Here is a 21,997-nt window from a genome sequence, read left to right on the forward strand (position 1 = left end):
AGGGAGGCCAAATGATGGAATAATAGGACGCCCGCTGCCTCAACCATAAGCCTGGTGGAACAGCTTCGTCTTGCAGGCCCTACGAAATGGTAGTAGTTCAGGTAGGGCCCGGATCTCCACAGGGAGCTGATTCCACCAGGCAGGGGCCAGGGCTGAAAAGGCCTTGGCCCTGGTTGAGATGAGCTGGGTGTCCTTAGGGCCAGGGGTGGTCAAGAGGTGTTGCGTAGCCAATCACAATGACCTCTGGGGCATATATGGGGAAAGGCGGTCCCTCAGGTATGTTGGTCCCAGACCACGCAAGGCTTTAAATGTCAGTACCAATACCTTGAAACGGATTCGGTACTCAATAGGTAGCCAGTGCAGCTGGCACAGGGACGGTGAGGGACGGTGGCTCAGTGGTAGAGCATCTGCTTGGGAAGCAAAAGGTCCCAGGTTCAATCCCTGGCATCTCCAAAAAAGGGTCCAGGCAAATAGGTGTGAAAAGCCTCAGCTTGAGAGCCGCTGCCAGTCTGAGAAGACAATACTGACTTGGATGGACCAAAGGTCTGATTCAGTATAAGGCAACTTCATATGTTCACAGCGCTGGCTGAATGCTTGCCCATAAAGGCAATGCAGTTAACAGCCGCGCTCCTGCATTCTGCACTAGCTGGCGTTTCCGGATCAGCCGCAAGGGTAAGCCTGCGTAGAGCGAGTTACAGTAATCCAACCTGGAAGTGACGGTTGCATGGATCACAATAGCTAAATCCCATGTCCCAAATCAAACTGGAAACTGAGCGTCATGTGGTTTGCTTGAATATTTCTACCTGCACATTCGTTTCTGCCCTTGGCACCCAACCCTCACCCTGAACACCAGATCTTTTTAGCAAGTAACCAAGTCTGTTGACCAGGGACCTCCCACCTTCTCTTTAATCAAGAGTGGCAATATCGTAGCCAATGAGATTAATCTGAGGAGCAATTATTGGTAATTGAAAATTTAACAAATGATAAATTTAAGAACATAAGAGAAGCCCTGTTGGATCAGGCCAGTGGCCCATCCAGCCCAACACTCTGTGTCACACAGAGGCCAAAAAACCCCAGATGCCATCAGGAGGTCCACAAGTGGGGCACGACACTAGAAGCCCTCCCACTGTTGCCGTCCCCCCAAGCACCAAGAATACAGAGCATCACTGCTCCAGACATAAGAACATAAGAGAAGCCCTGTTGGATCAGGCCAGTGGCCCCTCCAGTGCAACACTTTGTCACACAGTGGCCAAAAAAACCAGGTGCCATCAGGAGGTCCATCAGTGGGGTCAGGACACTAGAAGCCCTCCCACTGTTGCTCCCCCCAGCACCAAGAAGACAGAACATTACTGCCCCAAACATAAGAGAAGCCCTGTTGGATCAGGCCAGTGGCCCATCCAATCCAACACTCTGTGTCACATAAGAACATAAGAGAAGCCCTGTTGGATCAGGCCAATGGCCCATCCAGTCCAACACTCTGTGTCACATAAGAACATAAGAGAAGCCCTGTTGGATCAGGCCAGTGGCCCATCCAGTCCAACACTCTGTGTCACATAAGAACATAAGAGAAGCCCTGTTGGATCAGGCCAATGGCCCATCCAGTCCAACACTCTGTGTCACATAAGAACAGAAGAGAAGCCATGTTGGATCAGGCCAATGGCCCATCCAGTCCAACACTCTGTGTCACATAAGAGAAGCCATGTTGGATCAGGCCAGTGGCCCATCCAGTCCAACACTCTGTGTCACATAAGAACAGAAGAAAAGCCATGTTGGATCAGGCAAATGGCCCATCCATTCCAACACTCTGTGTCACATAAGAACATAAGAGAAGCCATGTTGGATCAGGCCAATGGCCCATCCAGTCCAACAGTCTGTGTCACACAGTGGCCACACAAAAAAGCACCCAAGTGCCATCAGGAGGTCCACAAGTGGGGCTAGAAGCCCTTCCACTTTGCACCCCCCCAAGCACCAAGAATACAGAGCATCACTTGCCCCAGGCAGAGAGTTCCAACAATATGCTGTGGCTGATATCCACTGATGGACCTCTGCTCCATATGCTTATCCAATCCCTCTTGAAGCTGTCTATGCTTGTAGCTACCACCACTGCCTCATTCTTGTTCCCGTGTTTGAGACAGATGAAAGCTGAAAGGCTTCTGGTGTGCTATCAATGTCAGCAGTCACCTCCGCCCATTTGTTTGAATTGACAGCCTTTGATTCCGTCTGCTTTTTTATATTTATGAGTTGTTTTCGCTTGAGTAAATATGCATACCCTTCTTGTTTTGATTTAGGTATTCTTCTCTCTCTTTTTTTCTCCCCATTGGCTTACAAAAAGAATACAAAGAAGAATAGAAAAATATAATTCAGACAAGGAAAGGAAAACTGATAGAGACAGCTTATTTCCACGCAGCCATCCTCTGGCAGCAAATTCCACATTTCAGTCACTCTCTCTGTAAAGTACATATGAACATATGAAGCTGCCTTCTGTTGAATCAGACCCTCGGTCCACCAAAGTCAGTCTTGTCTACTCAGACTGGCAGCGGCTCTCCAGGGTCTCAAGCTGAGGTTCTTCACGCCTATTTGCCTGGACCCTTTTTAGTTGGAGATGCCGGGGATTGAACCTGGGACCTTCTGCTTACCAAGCAGATGCTTTACCACTGAGCCACAGCCCCATTCATGGCTCTCCAGGGTCTCAAGCTGAGGTTCTTCATGCCTACTTGCCTGGACCCTTTTTAGTTGGAGATGCTGGGGATTGAACCTGGGACCTTCTGCTTTCCAAGCAGATGCTCTACCACTGAGCCACAGCCCCATTCATGGCTCTCCAGGGTCTCAAGCTGAGGTTCTTCATGCCTACTTGCCTGGACCCTTTTTAGTTGGAGATGCTGGGGATTGAACCTGGGACCTTCTGCTTACCAAGCAGATGCTCTACCACTGAGCCACTTTCCTTTTGTCTGTCCTGCCCATCAGTTTCATTGGATGCCCCGGAGCGCTAGTATTTGGGGAGGGGAGGGATTTTCTGTTTGCCAACTTTCTGCGCTCCGTGCATAAGGTTATAGACCTCGATCGTGTCCCCCCAGATCAGTGAAAGGTTTACTCCCTTCCTGCACGGTAGAATTGCCTCTGGGTTGAATTACCTGCGAGCAGAGGAAGAACAGTAATTCAGCCTGCATCCCATTCAACTGACAAAAGAGATTCTTCTTATTTCTCCCCCCCCCCCCCCCATTGATAGAAATGTTTCTAAGTTCATTACCTGCACGCAGAGGAGGAGCTGAGGCTTAGCTCCGATTCCGTTCATCCGGCAGTGAAATGTTCCCAACCATTCCTGCATGGTAGAAATGCCTCTAGGTGAAATACCTGCAATCGGACAAGGGACAGAAGCTCAGCCTGTGTCCCGTTCAGCGGGCTCAAAGACGTTTCCCGCCTTCCTGGAGACCCAGAAGCCCTCTGAGGAATGGCTGAGGGACTTGGGAATGTTCAGTCTGGAGAAGAAGAGGTCTGGGGGGTGGGGAGGTGGGACAGGATTGCTCTCTTGAAGGGCTGTCGCTTAGAGGACAGGGAGCTGTTCCTGATGGCAGAGAGGATGAGAGGACTCACAATAATAGGTTTAAATGAAGGGCAGGAAGGTGCCGACTGGATATCAGGAAACGCTTTTTTACCGTAAGAGTTGTTCAGCGGTGGAATTGGCTCCCGAGGGAGGCGGTGAGCCCCACCCCCCACCCCGGCTGGAGGTTTTTAAGCAGCGGCTGGACAAACACTCATCAGGAACGCTGTGGGCCAAGGGGGCCACACTTGCTTAATGTAAGAGCCACCAGATGTCTGAGAACCGCAAGACATGAACATCATATTTAGGAGAGGAAGGAAGGAAGGCAGGCAGGAAGAATGGAAGGAAGGAAGGATGGAAGGGAAGGAAGGAAGGAAGGAAGGAAGGAAGGAAGGAAGGAAGAAAAGAAGGAAGGAAAATAGATGGGAAGGAGAGGTGGAAAGAAAGCAATTTTAATGCATTCTCCATGTCTCCAGCAAATGGGGCAGCAGGGGCTTCAAGAACTGCACAACATGTGTGAAAGAGCCACAGGTGGCTCCTGAGCCACAGTTTGGCCCCCCTGCTCTTCGCTGATCCAGCATTGAGCAGAGGGTTGGACTAGATGGCCTCTATGGGTCCTTCCCACTCTGTGATTCCTCCCTGCCAGCTTGCCACCTTCCCACCTGGTCACTGTCTGTTAAGTGTTAATTCTGCAGTTCAGGCTTGGCCAGTCACCATCTCACCTCTTCCCCCCCCCCCCCCCCCGGATCTCTCTCTCCAGTTCCTGGCAATGGTGTTTCAGGATCTTCTGACCAACAAGGACGACTATTTGCGGGCTTCGCGGGCCTTGCTGCGGGAGATCATCAAGCAGACGAAGCACGAGATCAACTTCCAGGCCTTCTGCCTGGGCCTCATGCAAGAGCGGAAGGAGGCTCTCTACGTCGACATGGAGTTCAAGGTGAGGGGCCCTCGTCTTATCTGGGAGAGCCGAAGCCCGGGTTTGATTCCCCACTCCTCCACTGCAGCTGCTGGAATGGCCTTGGGTCAGCCATAGCTCTCTTATCTGGGAGAACCGGGTTTGATTCCCCACTCCTCCACTTGCAGCTGCTGGAATGGCCTTGGGTCAGCCAGAGCTCTCTCATCTGGGAGAACCAGATTTGATTCCCCACTCCTCCACTTGCAGCTGCTGGAATGGCCTTGGGTCAGCCATAGCTCTCTTATCTGGGAGAACCAGATTTGATTCCCCACTCCTCCACTTGCAGCTGCTGGAATGGCCTTGGGTCAGCCATAGCTCTCTCATCTGGGAGAACCAGATTTGATTCCCCACTCCTCCACTTGCAGCTGCTGGAATGGCCTTGGGTCAGTCATAGCTCTCTCATCTGGGAGAACCAGATTTGATTCCCCACTCCTCCACTTGCAGCTGCTGGAATGGCCTTGGGTCAGCCATAGCTCTCTCATCTGGGAGAACCGGATTTGATTCCCCACTCCTCCACTGGCAGCTGCTGGAATGGCCTTGGGTCAGCCATAGCTCTCTTATCTGGGAGAACCGGGTTTGATTCCCCACTCCTCCATGGCAGCTGCTGGAATGGCCTTGGGTCAGCCATAGCTCTCTTATCTGGGAGAACCGGGTTTGATTTCCCACTCCTCCACTGGCAGCTGCTGGAATGGCCTTGGGTCAGCCATAGCTCTCTTATCTGGGGGAACCGGGTTTGATTTCCCACTCCTCCACTGGCAGCTGCTGGAATGGCCTGGGGTCAGCCATAGCTCTCAGAGAGCTGACCTCGGAGAGCCAGTTTGGTGTAGTGGTGAAGTGCGTGGACTCTTATCTGGGAGAACTGGGCTTGATTCCCCACTCCTCCACTTGCAGCTGCTGGAATGGCCTTGGGTCAGCCATAGCTCTCACAGAGCTGTCCTTGGAGAGCCAGTTTGGTGTTGTGGTGAAGTGCATGGACTCTTATCCGGGAGAACTGGGTTTGATTCCCCCCTCCTCCACTCGCAGCTGCTGGGAATGGCCTGGGGTCAGCCGTAGCTCTCACAGTGCTGTCCTTGAAAGAGTGTCACAGTATTGCCGGGACCATGGAGGAGATGCTAAACCTCTCTCTCTCTCGGCTTGGCTTCGTGAACAAAGATTTAAGAAGGGTGCAATAGTCCACGTCTGCTGCAGGCTCGCTGGTGGCTGACAAGACCAATGCAGGACAGGCAGATCCGGCCACAGTGGCTGCAGGGAAAAGTCTGATTTGGGGTTGGTGTGGTAGCAGTGTGATTCTTCCTCAATCTCCTTTTGTCCTCAAGACCAGCTATGCGTGCGTTCTTAAAGGAAGAGACAGCCTGGTGGATGGTGTGCCTCCATGCTTTGCGATCTGAGGCTAGGTCAGACCACTGGTGATGGTTGATGCAACATGTGCCAAGGGATTTCTTCAAGGAGTCCTTGTACCTCTTCTTTGGTGCCCCTCTATTTCGATGGCCGGTGGAGAGTTCGCCATACAGGGCAATCTTGGGAAGGCGGTGGTTTTCCATCCTGGAAATATGCCCTGCCCAGCGCAGCTGCGTCCTTCAGCAGCAGTGCCTCAATGCTGGTAACCTCCGCCTGCTTGAGGACTTCAGTGTTGGTCACAAAGTCACTCCAGTGGATGTTGAGGATGGTGCGAAGGCAGCGCTGATGAAAGCGCTCGAGGAGTCGCAGGTGATGACGGTATAAAACCCATGATTCGGAGCCGTAGATGAGGGTTGTCATCACAACCGCTTTGTAAACATTGATCTTTGTGCCTTTTTTCAGATGCTTGTTGCTCCACACTCTTTTGTGCAGTCGGCCAAATGCACGGTTTGCCTTTGCCAGCCTGTTGTTAATCTCCTTGTCGATCTTGGCATCTGAGGAGATGATGCACCCCAGGTAGCTGAACTGCTGGACTGTCTTCAGAACTGATTCACCCACAGTGATGCAGGGAGGGTGATAATCTTCCTGGGGTGCAGGCTGGTGGAGAACTTCTGTCTTCTTCAGACTAACTTCTAGGCCGAATAGCTTGGCAGCCTCTGCAAAGCAGGACGTCATATGCTGCAGAGCTGATACCGAGTGGGAGACGAGTGCAGCATCATCAGCAAACAGTAGCTCTCGGATGAGTTTTTCCATTGTCTTGGAGTGGGCCTTTAGTCGCCTCAGGTTGAACAGGCTGCCCTCGGTGCGATAGCGGAAGTAGACACCGTCGTCATCATCTAGATCTACTGTGGCTCTTTGAAGCATCATGCTAAAGAAGATCGTAAAGAGAGTTGGCGCGAGAACGCAGCCTTGCTTTACACCTGTGCCTATTGGGAAGGGCTCCGAGAGGTCGTTGCAGTGTCTGACTTGGCCTCGCTGGTCTTCGTGTAGCTGGATGATCATGCTGAGGAACCTTGGGGGACATCTTAAACGTTCCAAGATTTGCCACAGGCCTTTCCTGCTAACGGTATCGAAAGCTTTGGTAAGGTCGACAAAAGTCACATACAGAGCCTTGTTCTGTTCCCTGCATTTCTCTTGGAGCTGCCTGAGAACAAATACCATGTCGGTGGTGCTCCTGTTAGCTCTGAAGCCTCACTGGCTCTCTGGGAGGAGTTCTTCTGCAATGGTGGGCACCAGTCTGTTCAGGAGTATTCTGGCAAGGATTTTGCCTGCGATGGAGAGCAGGGTTATCCCCGGTAGTTGGAGCAGTCTGACTTTTCCACTTTGTTCTTGTGTAGGGTGATGATGATTGCATCGCGAAAGTCCTGTGGTAATTTGCCTTGTTCCCAGCAGGTGACAAGTACTTTGTGAAGTGAGCTATGTAGTACTGTGCCCCCATGCTTCCAGATCTCTGGTGGAATTCCATCAGCTCCTGCTGCCTTGCCACTTTTCAGTTGCTTGATGGCTTTAACAGTCTCTTCTAGGGTGGGGATCTCATCCAACTCTGTTTTCACTGATTGAAGTGGGGTGAGGTGGATTGCTGAATCTTGAACTACACGGTTGGCACTGAAGAGAACCTGAAAATACTCCAACCACCGGTTCAGTATGGATGCCTTGTCTGTGAGGAGCACTTGGCCGTCTGCACTACGCAAGGGACTCTGAGCCTGATATGATGGACCATATACTGCCTGCAGGGCTTCGTAGAACCCTCTTAAATCACCAGTGTCTGCACACAGCTGGGTTCTCTCTGCAAGCTTGGTCCACCAATCGTTCTGAATGTCTCGAAGCTTGCGCTGGAGGTTGCTACATGTAGCGCAAAAGGTTGCTTTTTTCCCAGGACAGGAGGGCTGAGCAAGATGTGCTTGGTAGGCAGATCTCTTCTTCGCCAGTAAATCTTGGATCTCTTGATTGTTCTCATCAAACCAGTCCTTGTTCTTCCTTGTGGAGAACCCGAGGACTTCTTCAGAGATCTGCAGGACGGTAGTTTTTAGGTGTTCCCAGAGTGCTTCTGGAGAAGGGTCTGTGGGGCAACTGGGGTCCTCAATTCTTGCTAAACCACAACAAAGATAAAACTCTCTGTGTTAAAACACAATTCTGACTGTGTAATGATTATATGGTATCACAATAGAAAAAGAGTATCATCAATACAAAACATATCAGCCACGCAGAAAGTTAAAACCTCCTTAGTTCCGCAATGCTACTATACTACCCTTATATGGCACAAAGCCGCTGTATTATATTCCAGTGCTATATTTGAGAAAAGGTCCGCTTACCAAGCCATTTTGGGGACCAATCTTGTATATTACATGCAACTTTCAGGTGCAGCGGTGCCAAAAATTATACAGTCGTCATCCATGTCGATCCAGAATTCCTAGTTTTCTCTTAATTTTCACGCATAATAGCAGGAACGCCTGTTTTGCTCACAAGGGATGTATTAACTATGTCAAGAAGTAGAACTGTTAGATCTGAGTCCGTTAGCACCTTGGAGACCAACAGGGTAGAAGCTTTTGAGAGTCAAAAGTCTTTTGTGTGACAAAGGGAGTTTTGGTTCATGAAAACTCAAACCCTAAAGATGCTGTTTGTCTCTAAGGAGCTCCTGGACTCGAATCTGTGCATCAGCCTGTCTTCCTTGTTTGTTTGCTTTGAGGGGGGGGGGGGAGGCAACAGAAAGCTGCCTGATGCACCCCTAATTTAAGACCCGGGCAAGGCATGTGTATTTTTCATGTGCCGATGTTTTGAAATTGGTTTTGTGCTTATTGTGTTGGAGTTGACGCCACTTGCTCTCCTCCGGTGGCCTGCCGGTGACTGGCGTGAGAGCTGTTGGGCTGCAGCCAGTGCACTGACAACTCCTTTGTTTCTCTCTCGTTCCGACAGGACCGGTTTGTCATCCACATTACGGACCTGCTGGCTGTCTCCATGATGCTCAGCATCACCGCCCAGGTGAAGGAAGCAGGAATTGCCTGGGACAAGGGCGAGAAAAAGAGTAAGTCCCGACATCACTGGGGTGGCCTCTGAGAACGGGGCAAGGGGGAGAGAGAGAGAGCATTACAGAGAGAGACTGAGAGAGAGTGAGAGAGAGAGAGACAGAGAGTGTGTGAGAGTGAGAGAGAGACAGAGTGAGAGAGAGAGAGTGAGAGAGAGAGAGAGTGAGAGAGCGAGCGTTACAGAGGGGGAGAGAGAGAGAGTGTGTGTGAGAGAGACAGAGTGTGTGAGAGAGACAGTGAGAGAGAGAGTGAGAGACAGAGAGAGAGAGTCAAGAGAGTGAGAGCAAGCATTACAGAGAGAGAGTGAGAGAGAGTGTGTGAGAGAGACAGAGAGATTGTGTGTGAGAGAGAATGAGACAGAGAGTGTGTGAGAGAGAAACAGAGCGTGTGAGAGAGACAGAGTGAGAGTCAAGAGAGAGAGTGACAGAGCGAGCGTTACAGAGGGAGAGTGAGAGAGAGAGAGAGTGTGTGAGAGAGACAGAGAGAAAGAGAGAGTGTGTGAGAGAGACAGAGTGTGTGTGTGTGTGTGAGAGTGTGTGTGTGTGAGAGAGAGAGAGACAGTGAGAGTGAGAGAGAGTGTGAGAGTGTGTTTGAGAGAGAGTGTATGAGAGAGAGACAGAGAGTGTGTGTGAGAGTGTGTGAGAGAGAGAGTGAGAGTGTGTGAGAGAGAATGCACACACACCAAAAAGCAAAAGAAAAAAGAATCCAGAAAAGAACACCCTACAAGGAAAACGGGGAGAAAAAAGGAGGGGGGGGCGTAGAAGGGAATGTGTTTTGCCTCATCTATAACTAGTCCAAAAATTCTCTATTTGTTCTCTCTAAATAGGCATAAATAGGGAAAAAATCCTTTTTTTTGTCTATAGTTCTTTTCTTAATCTTCAAACTCATAGTTCATTAGTTTATTTTTTTCCAGTTTGTGCAAAAAGTCCATCAGGGGTTTCCAGTTAGCCATAAATGTGCTTAAAAAGGTGAAATTACTGGGGGGGGGGGGGAATCAGCAAACAGTTAAGATACTGGTAGAGTACAACTGCTCTGATCGGGACGTTCCAAGCTAGCCCAGTCTCCTCCGATCTTGGAAGTTCTGCTTTGTGAGCGACTGGCATTAAAAGTTGCGAGGTACCGCGTCACCTGGATGGGAGACTGCCAAGGAACTCCAGGGGTTGCTATGCAGAGGCAGGCAAGGGGAAACCACCTCCAAAGGTCTCTTGCCTTGAAAACCCTACAGTGTCACCTTGAGTCCGCTGCAGCTTGGCGGCACTTTACGTACAGATAACAACAGCTCAAAACTCTGCAGAGTTTAAAAGCATTCTCATTTGTTTCTAAAAGCTGGCTAGCTAGGTGGTGGTTGGGTATTTCTGGAGAGTGAATTCCATGTCAGGTGCCACCAACCAAGAAGGTCTCTAGATCTGGTCTCCACTCACCAAACCTTTGGAAATGCAAAGAACCCAAGCTGGCTTCAGGCGATTGTTTTAGAGCAGGGGTGGTCAACAGTAGCTCTCCAGATGGGTATTTTTTTGCCTACAACTCCCATCAGCCCCAGCCATTGCCCATTGGAGTTGTAGGCAAAAAACATCTGAAGAGCTACCGTTGGCCACCCCTGTTTTAGAGGGGAGGGCAGGTTTAGGTGGGAGTATGGTCCCTGGACCTTGACTACTTTGGGCTTAAAGTTCAAGGAGAGTGAAACTTGGTTTATTTGTTTTGTTGCACTCAATAATATAGGAGTTCTGTCCTGGAACAAAATAATCCAGAAAAGGGCAACTAGAATGATTACAGGTCTGGAACACTTTCCCTATGAAGAAAGCGTGGGGCTCTTTAGCTTGGAGAAACGTCGACTGCAGGGTGACATGATAGAGATTGACAAGATAATGCATGGGATGGAGAAAGTAGAGAAGAAGTCCTTTTCTCCCTTTCTCACAATACAAGAACTCGTGGGCATTCGATGAAATTGCTGAGCAGTCGGGTTAGAACGGATAAAAGGAAGTCCTTCTTCACCAAAGGGTGATCAACATGTGGAATTCACTGCCACAGGAGGTGATGGCGGCTACAAGCATAGCCAGCTTCAAGAGGGGGTTAGATAAAAATATGGAGCAGAGGTCCATCAGTGGCTATTAGCCACAGTGTGTGTGTATAAATTTTTGGCCACTGTGTGATACAGAGTGTTGGACTGGATGGGCCCTTGGCCCGATCCAACAGGGCTTCTCTTATGTTCTTCTGTGACACAGAGTGTTGGACTGGATGGGCCACTGGCCTGATCCAACAGGGCTTCTCTTATGTTCTTCTGTGACACAGAGTGTTGGACTGGATGGGCCACTGGCCTGATCCAACAGGGCTTCTCTTATGTTCTTCTTTGACACAAAGTGTTGGACTGGATGGGCCACTGGCCTGATCCAACAGGGCTTCTCTTATGTTCTTCTGTGACACAGAGTGTTGGACTGGATGGGCCACTGGCCTGATCCAACATGGCTTCTCTTATGTTCTTATGTGACACAGAGTGTTGGACTGGAGGGGCCACTGGACTGATCCAACAGGGCTTCTCTTATGTTCTTATGTGACACAGAGTGTTGGACTGGAGGGGCCATTGGCCTGATCCAACAGGGCTTCTCTTAAGTTCTTATGTGTCACAGAGTGTTGGACTGGATGGGCCATTGGCCTGATCCAACAGGGCTTCTCTTATGTTCTTCTGTGACACAGAGTGTTGGACTGGAAGGGCCATTGGCCTGATCCAACGGGGCTTCTCTTTTATTCTTATGTGACACAGAGTGTTGGACTGGAGGGGCCATTGGTCTGATCCAACATGGCTTCTCTTATGTTCTTATGTGACACAGAGTGTTGGACTGGAGGGGCCATTGGCCTGATCCAACATGGCTTCTCTTATGTTCTTAAGTGACACAGAGTGTTGGACTGGATGGGCCATTGGCCTGATCCAACATGGCTTCTCTTATGTTCTTATGTGTGACAAGAGTGTTGGACTGGATGGGCCATTGGCCTGATCCAACATGGTTTCTCTTATGTTCTCCTGTGACACAGAGTGTTGGACTGGAGGGGCCATTGGCCTGATCCAACAGGGCTTCTCTTATGTTCTTCTGTGACACAGAGTGTTGGACTGGAGAGGCCATTGGCCTGATCCAACATGGCTTCTCTTATGTTCTTACGTGACACAGAGTGTTGGACTGGAGGGGCCATTGGCCTGATCCATCATGGCTTCTCTTATGTTCTTAAGTTCCACCAAGTTGCTTTCAGCTGAAGGCTGGCCAAAGGCGCTGGACCTGCAATTCCTGCTTCGTCCTTAACAGAGTGGGGGTCCCCAGCCTTTTTGAGCCTGCGGGCATGCTTGGAATTCTGACACGGCATGGTGGGTGCAGCCACAATATGGCTGCCACAGGAGGCGGGAGCTAGCCACAAAATGGCTGCCGCAGCTTACCTTCAGTCACACAGTGTCGATCCTTGTGCTGTGGTAGCAGCTGCTGCTAAGCAACGTGTTTTTTTTTAATCTACGAAGCCAGTCAGAAGCAGGATGTTGAGGATGCCTGCTACAGGGTCAAAAGGGGCTGTTTGGAAACTCTATGAAACTCTCAACATGTCAGAGTATTAAAGAAAATTGTTTTAAGATGATGTTCAGATGGTATATGACTCCTAAAAAGTTGGCAAAGATGAATAATAAGATGCCAGACAGATGTTGGAAATGTAAAAAGCATGAAGGTTCTTTCTACCATATGTGGTGGACTTGTGAAAGAGCTAAAAAGTATTGGCAGATGATTCAACAAGAGATTTCTGAGAACTTGGGATACGAATTTAACAATGTTGCAGAGACTTTTCTGTTGGGATTACAAATGGAAAAATTTCCAAAAGAAGATAGAACTTCAATTTGGTACTCGCTCTCAGCCGCTAGGACAATGTATGCGCAGTTGCGGAAGCAAGAAAAAATACCAGAGAAATGGGATTGGATTGTAAAAGTTACGACATGGAGTGAAATGGACAAGTTAACAAGAACCTTAAGAGACTGTGATTTAGAAGTATTTAAGATGGAGTGGGAAAAGTTCAGAAGATACGTAGAAAAAGAGTGGAAAATAAAGGACATTGGACAGTTTTTGATAATGACTAAGTACAAGAGGGAGGAGGATATTAATTTTGGTTCTTATTAATTAAGGGTACCTTTAATATTAAGATTTTAAGTATATAACACCGGTGGGGGTCAAGTAACAGGGGAAGGGGTGGGTTGAAAGTAATATATGGGATAGATAAAAAAGTAATAATGAAGTAAGAAATTGAAATTTATTACCATATGTTACTAATAAAATTGTTTGAAACCCCCGCCCCCCCCCAAAAGGGGGGCTGTTTGGGGAAGGAGCACCACCAGGAGAGCATGTGGGCAGTTGATTAGATGCAAAGTAGTGTTTTTATTCTGGTTGACTTGGATTTTGCCGTATCCACCCAGACTTGGAGGTCCTGCGGGCGTTCCAGAACCAGATTGCAGCAATTCAGCGGGATGCCGTCTGGTGGCTGCACACGGTCGTCCCCTCCATCACCAAACTGGCGCCCAAGGACTACGTGCACTGGTAGGAAATGGAGCTGAGTGGTGGCGGGGAGGGTGGAAACACAGGCCCGGCGTGTTGTCAGTTTGGTGTCGTGGACTCTTCTCTGGGAGAGCCGGGTTTGATTCCCCACTCCTCCAAATGCACCTGCTGAGGTGACCTTGAGTCAGTCACAAGTTCTCATAGAGCTGTTCGTCTCAAGAGCAGGTTCTGTCAGAGCTCTTTCAGCCCTACCTGGCTGTGGGGAGGGGAAGGGAAAAGAGATAGTAAGCTCTGAGATAGTAAGCTCTGAGAGCCAGTTTGGTATGGTGGTTAAGTGTGCAGACTCTTATCTGGGAGAACCGGGTTTGATTCCCCACTTCTCCACTTGCACCTGCTAGCATGGCCATGGGTCAGCCATAGCTCTGGCAGAGGTTGTCCTTGAAAGGGCAGCTGCTGTGAGAGTCCTCTCCGCCCCACCCACCTCACAGGGTGTCTGTTGTGGGGGGAGAAGATATAGGAGATTGTGTAGTGGTGAAGTGTGTGGACTCTTGTCTGGGAGAACTGGGTTTGATCCCCCATTCTTCCACTTGCAGCTGCTGGAATGGCCTTGGGTCAGCCATAGCTCTGGCAGAGGTTGTCCTTGAAAGGGCAGCTGCTGTGAGAGCCCTCTCAGCCTCACCCACCTTACAGGGTGTCTGTTGTGCGGGAGGAAGGCAAAGGAGCCGCTCTGAGACTCTGCCCTTGAAAGGGCAGCTGTTGTGAGAGCCCTCTCTTCTCTGGGAGCTGCTATGAGAGCCCTCTCAGCCTCACCCACCTTACAAGGTGTCTGTTGTGGGGGAGGAAGGGAAAGGAGATTGTGAGCTGCTCTGAGCCTCTGTCCTTGAAAGGGCAGCTGCTGTGAGAGCCCTCTCCAGCCCCACCCGCCTCACAGGGTGTCTGTTGTGGGAAGAGGAAGGGAAAGGAGATTGTGAGCCACTCTGAGACTCTGTCCTTGAAAGGGCAGCTGCTGTGAGAGCCTTCTCCAGCCCCACCCACCTCACAGGGTGTCTGTTGTGGGGGAGGAAGGTAAAGGAGATTGTGAGCCGCTCTGAGACTCTTTGGAGTGGAGGGTGGGATATAAATCCAGTGTCGTCATCTTCTTCTTTGGGTAGTGAAGGGCGAGGTATAAATCCAATCTCCTCCTCCAACTCCATCTCCTCCCTCCCTTCCTCTTTCCCTCCCTTCCTTCTCCATTTTCTTTGTCCAGCTAAGCATGAAAAGTGCCAGATATTTCCCCGTCCTGGTTTTAAAGGACTCCTCCTCCTGGGGAACAGAAACTTGCCTGTTCTGGGGGGTCTCCGTTGCCGATTGTTAGTAACGCCTGTGAGGGATTCCTCCGTTGGGGAGGTCTGGTCGACGGCAACTGTGCATCCTCTCATTTATCTATTGCACCTCCTTCCCGCTTTCCCCCCGAAGAGGTCGTTCCGACTTGCACGTGGTTTCTGGGCATTCTCTTGGCACCTCGCAGAGTCAGACCAGCTTCTCTTTCGACAGGAACTCTCTGTCAACCTTCAGACCCCCCGGCGGGCTGTTGGTAGCAGAAAGTGTTTCGCCCCTCCCCGTGATCGCAAATTGCACTCGATGCCACCTACTTCAGCCGACTGTTTTCCTTCTGCGGCGGGAGCCGGGGGAGCCCTGTGGGCTAACAACGGGTTCCTGGGGGTCTCGCTCCGGCCGGCCGGGGTCCCTGGGCATCCAGCGGTTTCTGATGATGTGCTTTGTCTTTCAACACAGCCTCCACAAAGTGCTGTTCACAGAGCAACCGGAGACCTACTACAAATGGGACAACTGGCCCCCAGAGAGCGACCGCAAGTGAGTGTGAGCCCAGACTTAAATGCTTTGCGGCCGGCTGTCCTAGAGAGAGACAGCTGCTCCTAGTGCTGTGCAGAAGCTCTCCGGTTCGATCCCCTCACCTTGAGTTATGAACCTTGCAGGTAGCAGAGCTGGGGGAAGCCCCTCTCCATCCGAGCTTCCTAGCCTGAGAGCCTTCCAGTCTTTTCCCTGTGTCGCACCCCAGGCGCCTCTCTCGGTCTCCAGGTGCGGCCGTCGCCCCCCTTGACGGGTCTGCCGCCCCGGGGTCTGGTGCGAGTAGGTCTCAGAATTAGGGGCGGGAGCCAGGTTACGTCACCTCAGACCCCTATTCCCCTCTGGCTGTGTATAGGCTCCTTATTCTCTCTCAGGAGGCAGCCATCCAGTGCAATTGCCAGCTTCCTCCCTGACCTCGGGCTTCCTTCCCTTTTAGCTCCCTGGCCATTTCCTCCCCACTCCCCGGGTCCCACCCCCTGCTGGCTCCGCCCCCGTTCATAAGCTCAGATGCCGGGGGCGGGGGGGGAGGTGTGCCGGGGCCTGGACAGGCTGGAGCCTCTGGGCCTTCCTGGGGCTCTGTGCTGGGCCACCTCCTCCACTGCTGGCTGTCCTCTTGGCCTCCCATTCCCAGTCTCCTTCAATGCAGCACGCCGACCGGACTCCTCACTTCTGTGGCCGGGTGCGCTGGCTGCGGGGGCTGAAGGGGTCGGCTGGGGCCGTGGCTCAGGCGTTGGATGCCCAGGTGAGTGGCGGCAGGTTCGAAGGCCCCCCCCCGCGGCACTGCGGGGTGCTTCGGGGAAGTCGGCAGGGGGGGGGGCGAACGGCCGGTGGGGGGGGGGCCCTCCGCAGAGTCCCGGGCTGGGCGGGACACCCTGTTTTGGTGACCCATGGCTTTGGAACGATTGGAAGAGGCCCCAAACTCCCCTGCCCTGGTTTGAGACACTGACATGGCCGGCCCTAGACTGTCCGGCACCCTTGGCAAGGCTAATGTCACCGAATCATATGGAGGGTGCCCAATTCAGCACGCCCAGAAGGCCAGCGCCCTAGGCGTTTGCCTAGTGGCCTGGAGACTGAACCGCTCTCCGCTGCAGAATGCAAGCTGTGTTTGTTCCCTTGGGAGTCTTTGGGAGAGCGGCAGCTCCGCTTTAGAAGGAAAAGCCCCTCCGCGCCGATCGGTTGTGCGCCGCTTTCCTTGCCCCCTGCCGTCAACGGCTCCCCCCTTTTCCCTCCCCAGCTTCTTCCTCCGCCTCTGCTCCGAAGTGCCCATCCTCGAAGACACGCTCATGCGGATCCTGGTCATCGGATTGTCGCGGGACCTCCCCCTCGGCCCCGCGGACGCCATGGAGCTGGCCGACCACTTGGTGAAACGGGCAGCTGCCGTGCAGGCCGACGGTAGGGTTCTCCCCGTTCGGGCGTTTGGGCTTCTTTCTGCCTTCCCACTCTTTGGACTCAAAAGCTCTCGAGCTGATCAAGATCGAACCCTCTTACAGACGATCGCCCCGGCTAAATATTTAGCAGCTGCTAAAGCAGGGCTCTTTTAGCAGGAATTCCTTTGCATATTAGGCCACACCCCCTGATGTAGCCAATCCTCCGAGAGCTTGCAGGGCTCTTAGTACAGGGCCGACTGTAAACTCTCGGAGGATTGGCTACATCAGGGAGGTGTGGCCTAGTATGCAAAGGAATTCCTGCTACAACAAAAGCCCTGTATAGATCTATTCTGCTTACCTGCTCTGCCTTTTTAATTTCGGTGGGTTCTGGTTGGTGGTGACCTATTTTCCATTTTTAGGTGTCTAGTTCCTGGACTGTTTACCCTTGTTTTATTGTATTATTATGCCATTAAAGGTTTGTTTGATTGATTGACTGTTGTTCAATTAAAAACTGCCCTGCGTTTTGCAAGTCCGTGCTCTCCGTTTCCCGACCGCAGCGTCCTGTCGCTGTCCTCCAGCGGTCAAAGCAGAGCGTTCCCCTTGCTTTCGTTTGGTGTACTGGTGAAGCGCATGGACTCTTATCTGGGAGGACCGGGTTTGATTCCCCACTCCTCCACTTGCAGCTGCTGGAATGGCCTTGGGTCAGCCAGAGCTCTCTTATCTGGGAGAACTGGGTTTGATTCCCCGCTCCTCCACTTGCAGCTGGAATGGCCTCGGGTCAGCCAGAGCTCTCTTATCTGGGAGAACCGGGTTGGATTCCCCACTCCTCCACTTGCAGCTGCTGCAATGGCCTTGGGTCAGCCAGAGCTCTCTTATCTGGGAGGACCGGGTTTGATTCCCCACTCCTCCACTTGCACCTGCTGGCATGGCCTTGGGTCAGCCAGAGCTCTCTTATCTGGGAGAACCGTGTTTGATTCCCCACTCCTCCACCTGCAGCTGCTGGAATGGCCTTGGGTCAGCCAGAGTTCTCTTATCTGGGAGAACCGGGTTTGATTCCCCACTCCTCCACTTGCAGCTGCTGCAATGGCCTTGGGTCAGCCAGAGCTCTCTTATCTGGGAGAACCGGGTTTGATTCCCCACTCCTCCACCTGCAGCTGCTGGAATGGCCTTGGGTCAGCCAGAGCTCTCTTATCTGGGAGAACCGGGTTTGATTCCCCCCTCCTCCACTTGCACCTGCTGGAATGGCCTTGGGTCAGCCAGAGCTCTCTTATCTGGGAGAGCCGGGTTTGATTCCCCACTCCTCCACTTGCAGCTGCTGGAATGGCCTTGGGTCAGCCATAGCTCTCTTATCTGGGAGAACCGGGTTTGATTCCCCACTTCTCCACTTGCACCTGCTGGAATGGCCTTGGGTCAGCCAGAGCTCTCTTATGTGGGAGAACCGGGTATGATTCGCCACTCCTCCACTTGCAGCTGATGGAATGGCCATGAGTCAGCCATAGCTCTCGCAAGAGTTGTCCTTGAAAGGGCAGCTTCTGGGAGAGCTCTCTCAGCTCCACCCACCTCACAGGGTGTCTGTTGTGGGGGAAGAAGGTAAAGGAGATTGTAGGCCACTCTGAGTCTCTGATTCAGAGAAAAAAGCCGGGTATAAATCTGTTGTCGTCTTCTTCCTAATGAGGTTTTGTCACTTGCAGATCTCGAAGTCCTGAGAGTGGAAAGAATCCAGCTGATCGACGCAGTCCTGAACCTCTGCACCTACCACCACCCGGAGAACATCCAGCTGCCCCCGGGGTAAAGTTTTTAGGCATTCGGTTCCGGGGGGGGGGGGGGGGAACACAGATTTTTAAGTTGAAGTCAAGTTCAATACGGTCATAGACTCATCCAAAAAAAGAAAGAAAAATAAGTAACAAGCGACATTAGAAAAATCCCAAGGTATACAATTTTGCTTGGGCACAGTATAAAATATTATACATTTCCCGTTTTAGTTATAAAACAAAGTAAATTAAAATATTTCGTAGAAATGTAAACATTTCTATCCATTAGTTGTTTGCGGAGTTTGTGCAGCAAATGTACAGCAAACGCCTTCGTAGTCATTTCCTGGTTCCTCTCGGCTAAAATCTCATCTAAATAAAAGTTAGAATCTCTCCCCGGGAATTGGTCACACAAATAGGAATATAAGCCGAGCAAATGTTCTGATAAAACTTACGTTCAAAGAGAATGGGCTCTCTTGTTTCCAGGGGTGGAATTCTAGCAGGGGCTCCTTTGCATATTAAGCCCCCCACCCCTGATGTAGCCAATCCTCCAAGAGCTTGGAATTCTAGCAGGGGCTCCTTTGCATATTAGGCCACACACCCCTGATGTAGCCAATCCTCCAAGAGCTTGGAATTCTAGCAGGGGCTCCTTTGCATATTAGGCCACACACCCCTGGTGTAGCCAATCCTCCAAGAGCTTACAAGGCTCTTTTTTGGAAGCTCCGGGAGTGTTGGCTACATCAGGGATGTGTGGCCAAATATGCAAAGGAGCTCCTGCTAGAATTCCACCCCTGCTCGTCTCTGTCCTCCCGTCTCCGCAAATAGATCACCTTTCCTCGTAGGGGCGCCTTTCATAGATTTTGTTAAATATTGCACGTGTGTATGTGTATAAACCTAACAGCAATCCCTCATGGGATTTTCAAGGGACGGAGGAGATTTGCGATTGCCCGCCCCTGCGAAGCAACGCCAGACTTCCTTGGTGGTCTCCCATCCAAATATTAACCGAGGCCGACTCTCCTTAGCTTCTGAGATCTGGCGAGATCAGCCTAGCCTGGGCCATCCAAGTCAGGGCAAGAGACAAGCAGAGGTGGTTCACCATTGCCTGCCTCTGCGTAGCAACCCTGGACTTCCTTGGTGGTCTCTCACCCAAGTACAAACCAGGGGCGACCCTGTTTAGTTTCTGAAGTCTGTCAAGATTGGGCTAGCCTGGGCCATTAGGTCAAGGCAGGAGAGGAGCAGAGGTGGTTTGCCATTGCCTGCCTCTGCGCAGCAACCCTTGGACTTCCTTGGTGGTCTCCCATCCAAGTCCTAACCAAGGACCCTGCTTAGGTGAGCTTCTGCTTAGCTTCTGAGATCTGACGAGATCAGGCTAGCCTGGGCCATCTAGATCAGGGCAAGAGAGGAACAGAGGTGGTTGGCCATTGCCTGCCTCTGCGTAGCAACCCTTGGACTTCCTTGGTGGTCTCCCATTCAAGTGCTGATCAGGGGTGACCCCACTTTACTTCTGAGATCTGATGAGATGGGGCTAGCCTGGGCCATCCAGGCAAGAGAGGAACAGAGGTGGTCGGCCATTGCCTGCCTCTGCGTAGCAACCCTTGGACTTCCTTGGTGGTCTCCCATTCAAGTGCTGATCAGGGGTGACCCCACTTTACTTCTGAGATCTGATGAGATGGGGCTAGCCTGGGCCATCCAGGCAAGAGAGGAACAGAGGTGGTTGGCCATTGCCTGCCTCTGCGCAGCAACCCTGGACTTCCTTGGTGATCTCCTGTCTAAGGACTAACCAAGGCCGAACCTGCTTAGCTTCTGGGATCTGATGAGATCAGGCTCACCTGGGCCATCCAAGTCAGAAGAAGAGACAAACAGAGGTGCTTCGCCATTGCCTGCCTCTGCGTAGCAACCCTTGGACTTCCTTGGTGATCTTCACCTAAGTACTAACCAGGGATAATCTTGCCTAGCATCCAAGATCTGATGAGATCTTGTTAGCCTGGAGCACCCAGGTCAGGGCAAGAGATGTTAAAGAGGTGATTTGTCATTCCCTGCCTCTGCAAAGTGACCCTGGGCTTCCTTGGTCGTCTCCCATCCAAGGAATAACCTTGTCTGACCCTGCTTAGCTTTCAAGATCCGGCAAGATCAAGCCAGCCTGGTCCATCCAGGTCAAGGCAAGTTAAATATTAGGAAATAATATTTCCGCACATCCCTTCCTAGCCGTGGCTGAATCGCTTTGCCGTACAGTATACGTTTTGGCGGGAAGAACCCTTTTTTGTTCGTTTTGAATTGAACCTTTAAGGCGAAGGAAAAGGCAGCCGCACCAAAGCGGAACGAAGATGAAGAAACAAATTGGTATAGAGAGAAATGGAATTTTTAGTAATTGTACCACTCCTGTGCGTTTCGCATGCAGCTTTGTCAGGAGGAATCGAAGGAAACGATAAAAAAAAAAATCAGACATAACTCGATATCCAGTTTGGTTTAGTGGTAAAGTGTGCGGACTCTTATCTGAGAGAACCGGGTTTGATTCCCCACTCCTCCACTTGCAGCTGCTGGAATGGCCTTGGGTCAGCCAGAGCTCTCTTATCTGGGAGAACCGGGTTTGATTCCCCACTCCTCCACTTGCAGCTGCTGGAATGGCCTTGGGTCAGCCAGAGCTCTCTTATCTGGGAGAACCGGGTTTGATTCCCCACTCCTCCACTTGCAGCTGCTGGAATGGCCTTGGGTCAGCCAGAGTTCTCTTATCTGGGAGAACCGGGTTTGATTCCCCACTCCTCCACTTGCAGCTGCTGGAATGGCCTTGGGTCAGCCAGAGCTCTCTTATCTGGGAGAACCGGGTTTGATTCCCCACTTCTCCACTTGCACCTGCTGGAATGGCCTTGGGTCAGCCAGAGCTCTCTTATCTGGGAGAACCGGGTTTGATTCCCCACTCCTCCACTTGCAGCTGCTGGAATGGCCTTGGGTCAGCCAGAGCTCTCTTATCTGGGAGAACCGGGTTTGATTCCCCACTCCTCCACTTGCAGCTGCTGGAATGGCCTTGGGTCAGCCAGAGCTCTCTTATCTGGGAGAACCGGGTTTGATTCCCCACTCCTCCACTTGCAGCTGCTGGAATGGCCTTGGGTCAGCCAGAGTTCTCTTATCTGGGAGAACCGGGTTTGATTCCCCACTCCTCCACTTGCAGCTGCTGGAATGGCCTTGGGTCAGCCAGAGCTCTCTTATCTGGGAGAACCGGGTTTGATTCCCCACTTCTCCACTTGCATCTGCTGGAATGGCCTTGGGTCAGCCATAGCTCTCTTATCTGGGAGAACAGGGTTTGATTCCCCACTCCTCCACTTGCAGCTGCTGGAATGGCCTTGGGTCAGCCATAGCTCTCTTATCTGGGAGAACAGGGTTTGATTCCCCACTCCTCCACTTGCAGCTGCTGGAATGGCCTTGGGTCAGCCATAGCTCTCTTATCTGGGAGAACCGGGTTTGATTCCCCACTCCTCCACTTGCAGCTGCTGGAATGGCCTTGGGTCAGCCATAGCTCTCTTATCTGGGAGAACCGGGTTTGATTCCCCACTCCTCCACTTGCAGCTGCTGGAATGGCCTTGGGTCAGCCATAGCTCTCTTATCTGGGAGAAC

The 21,997-nt window shown here is 51.5% G+C and overlaps 1 protein-coding gene across 1 annotated transcript in view; it reads left to right on the forward strand.

The window, feature by feature from the left end:
* The window catches only part of INTS1 (integrator complex subunit 1), a 122,637-nt gene that overhangs the window by 26,015 nt on the left and 74,625 nt on the right, over positions 1-21,997 (forward strand). The window contains exons 10-15 of the mRNA XM_060260485.1: positions 4,299-4,475; positions 8,805-8,913; positions 13,350-13,470; positions 15,202-15,279; positions 16,508-16,665; positions 18,332-18,428. Coding sequence (XP_060116468.1) covers positions 4,299-4,475; positions 8,805-8,913; positions 13,350-13,470; positions 15,202-15,279; positions 16,508-16,665; positions 18,332-18,428 — 740 coding nt within the window. The remainder of the gene's footprint in view (positions 1-4,298; positions 4,476-8,804; positions 8,914-13,349; positions 13,471-15,201; positions 15,280-16,507; positions 16,666-18,331; positions 18,429-21,997) is intronic.

Source organism: Heteronotia binoei, chromosome 20 (assembly GCF_032191835.1).
Source record: "Heteronotia binoei isolate CCM8104 ecotype False Entrance Well chromosome 20, APGP_CSIRO_Hbin_v1, whole genome shotgun sequence".
Taxonomy (NCBI): domain Eukaryota; kingdom Metazoa; phylum Chordata; class Lepidosauria; order Squamata; family Gekkonidae; genus Heteronotia; species Heteronotia binoei.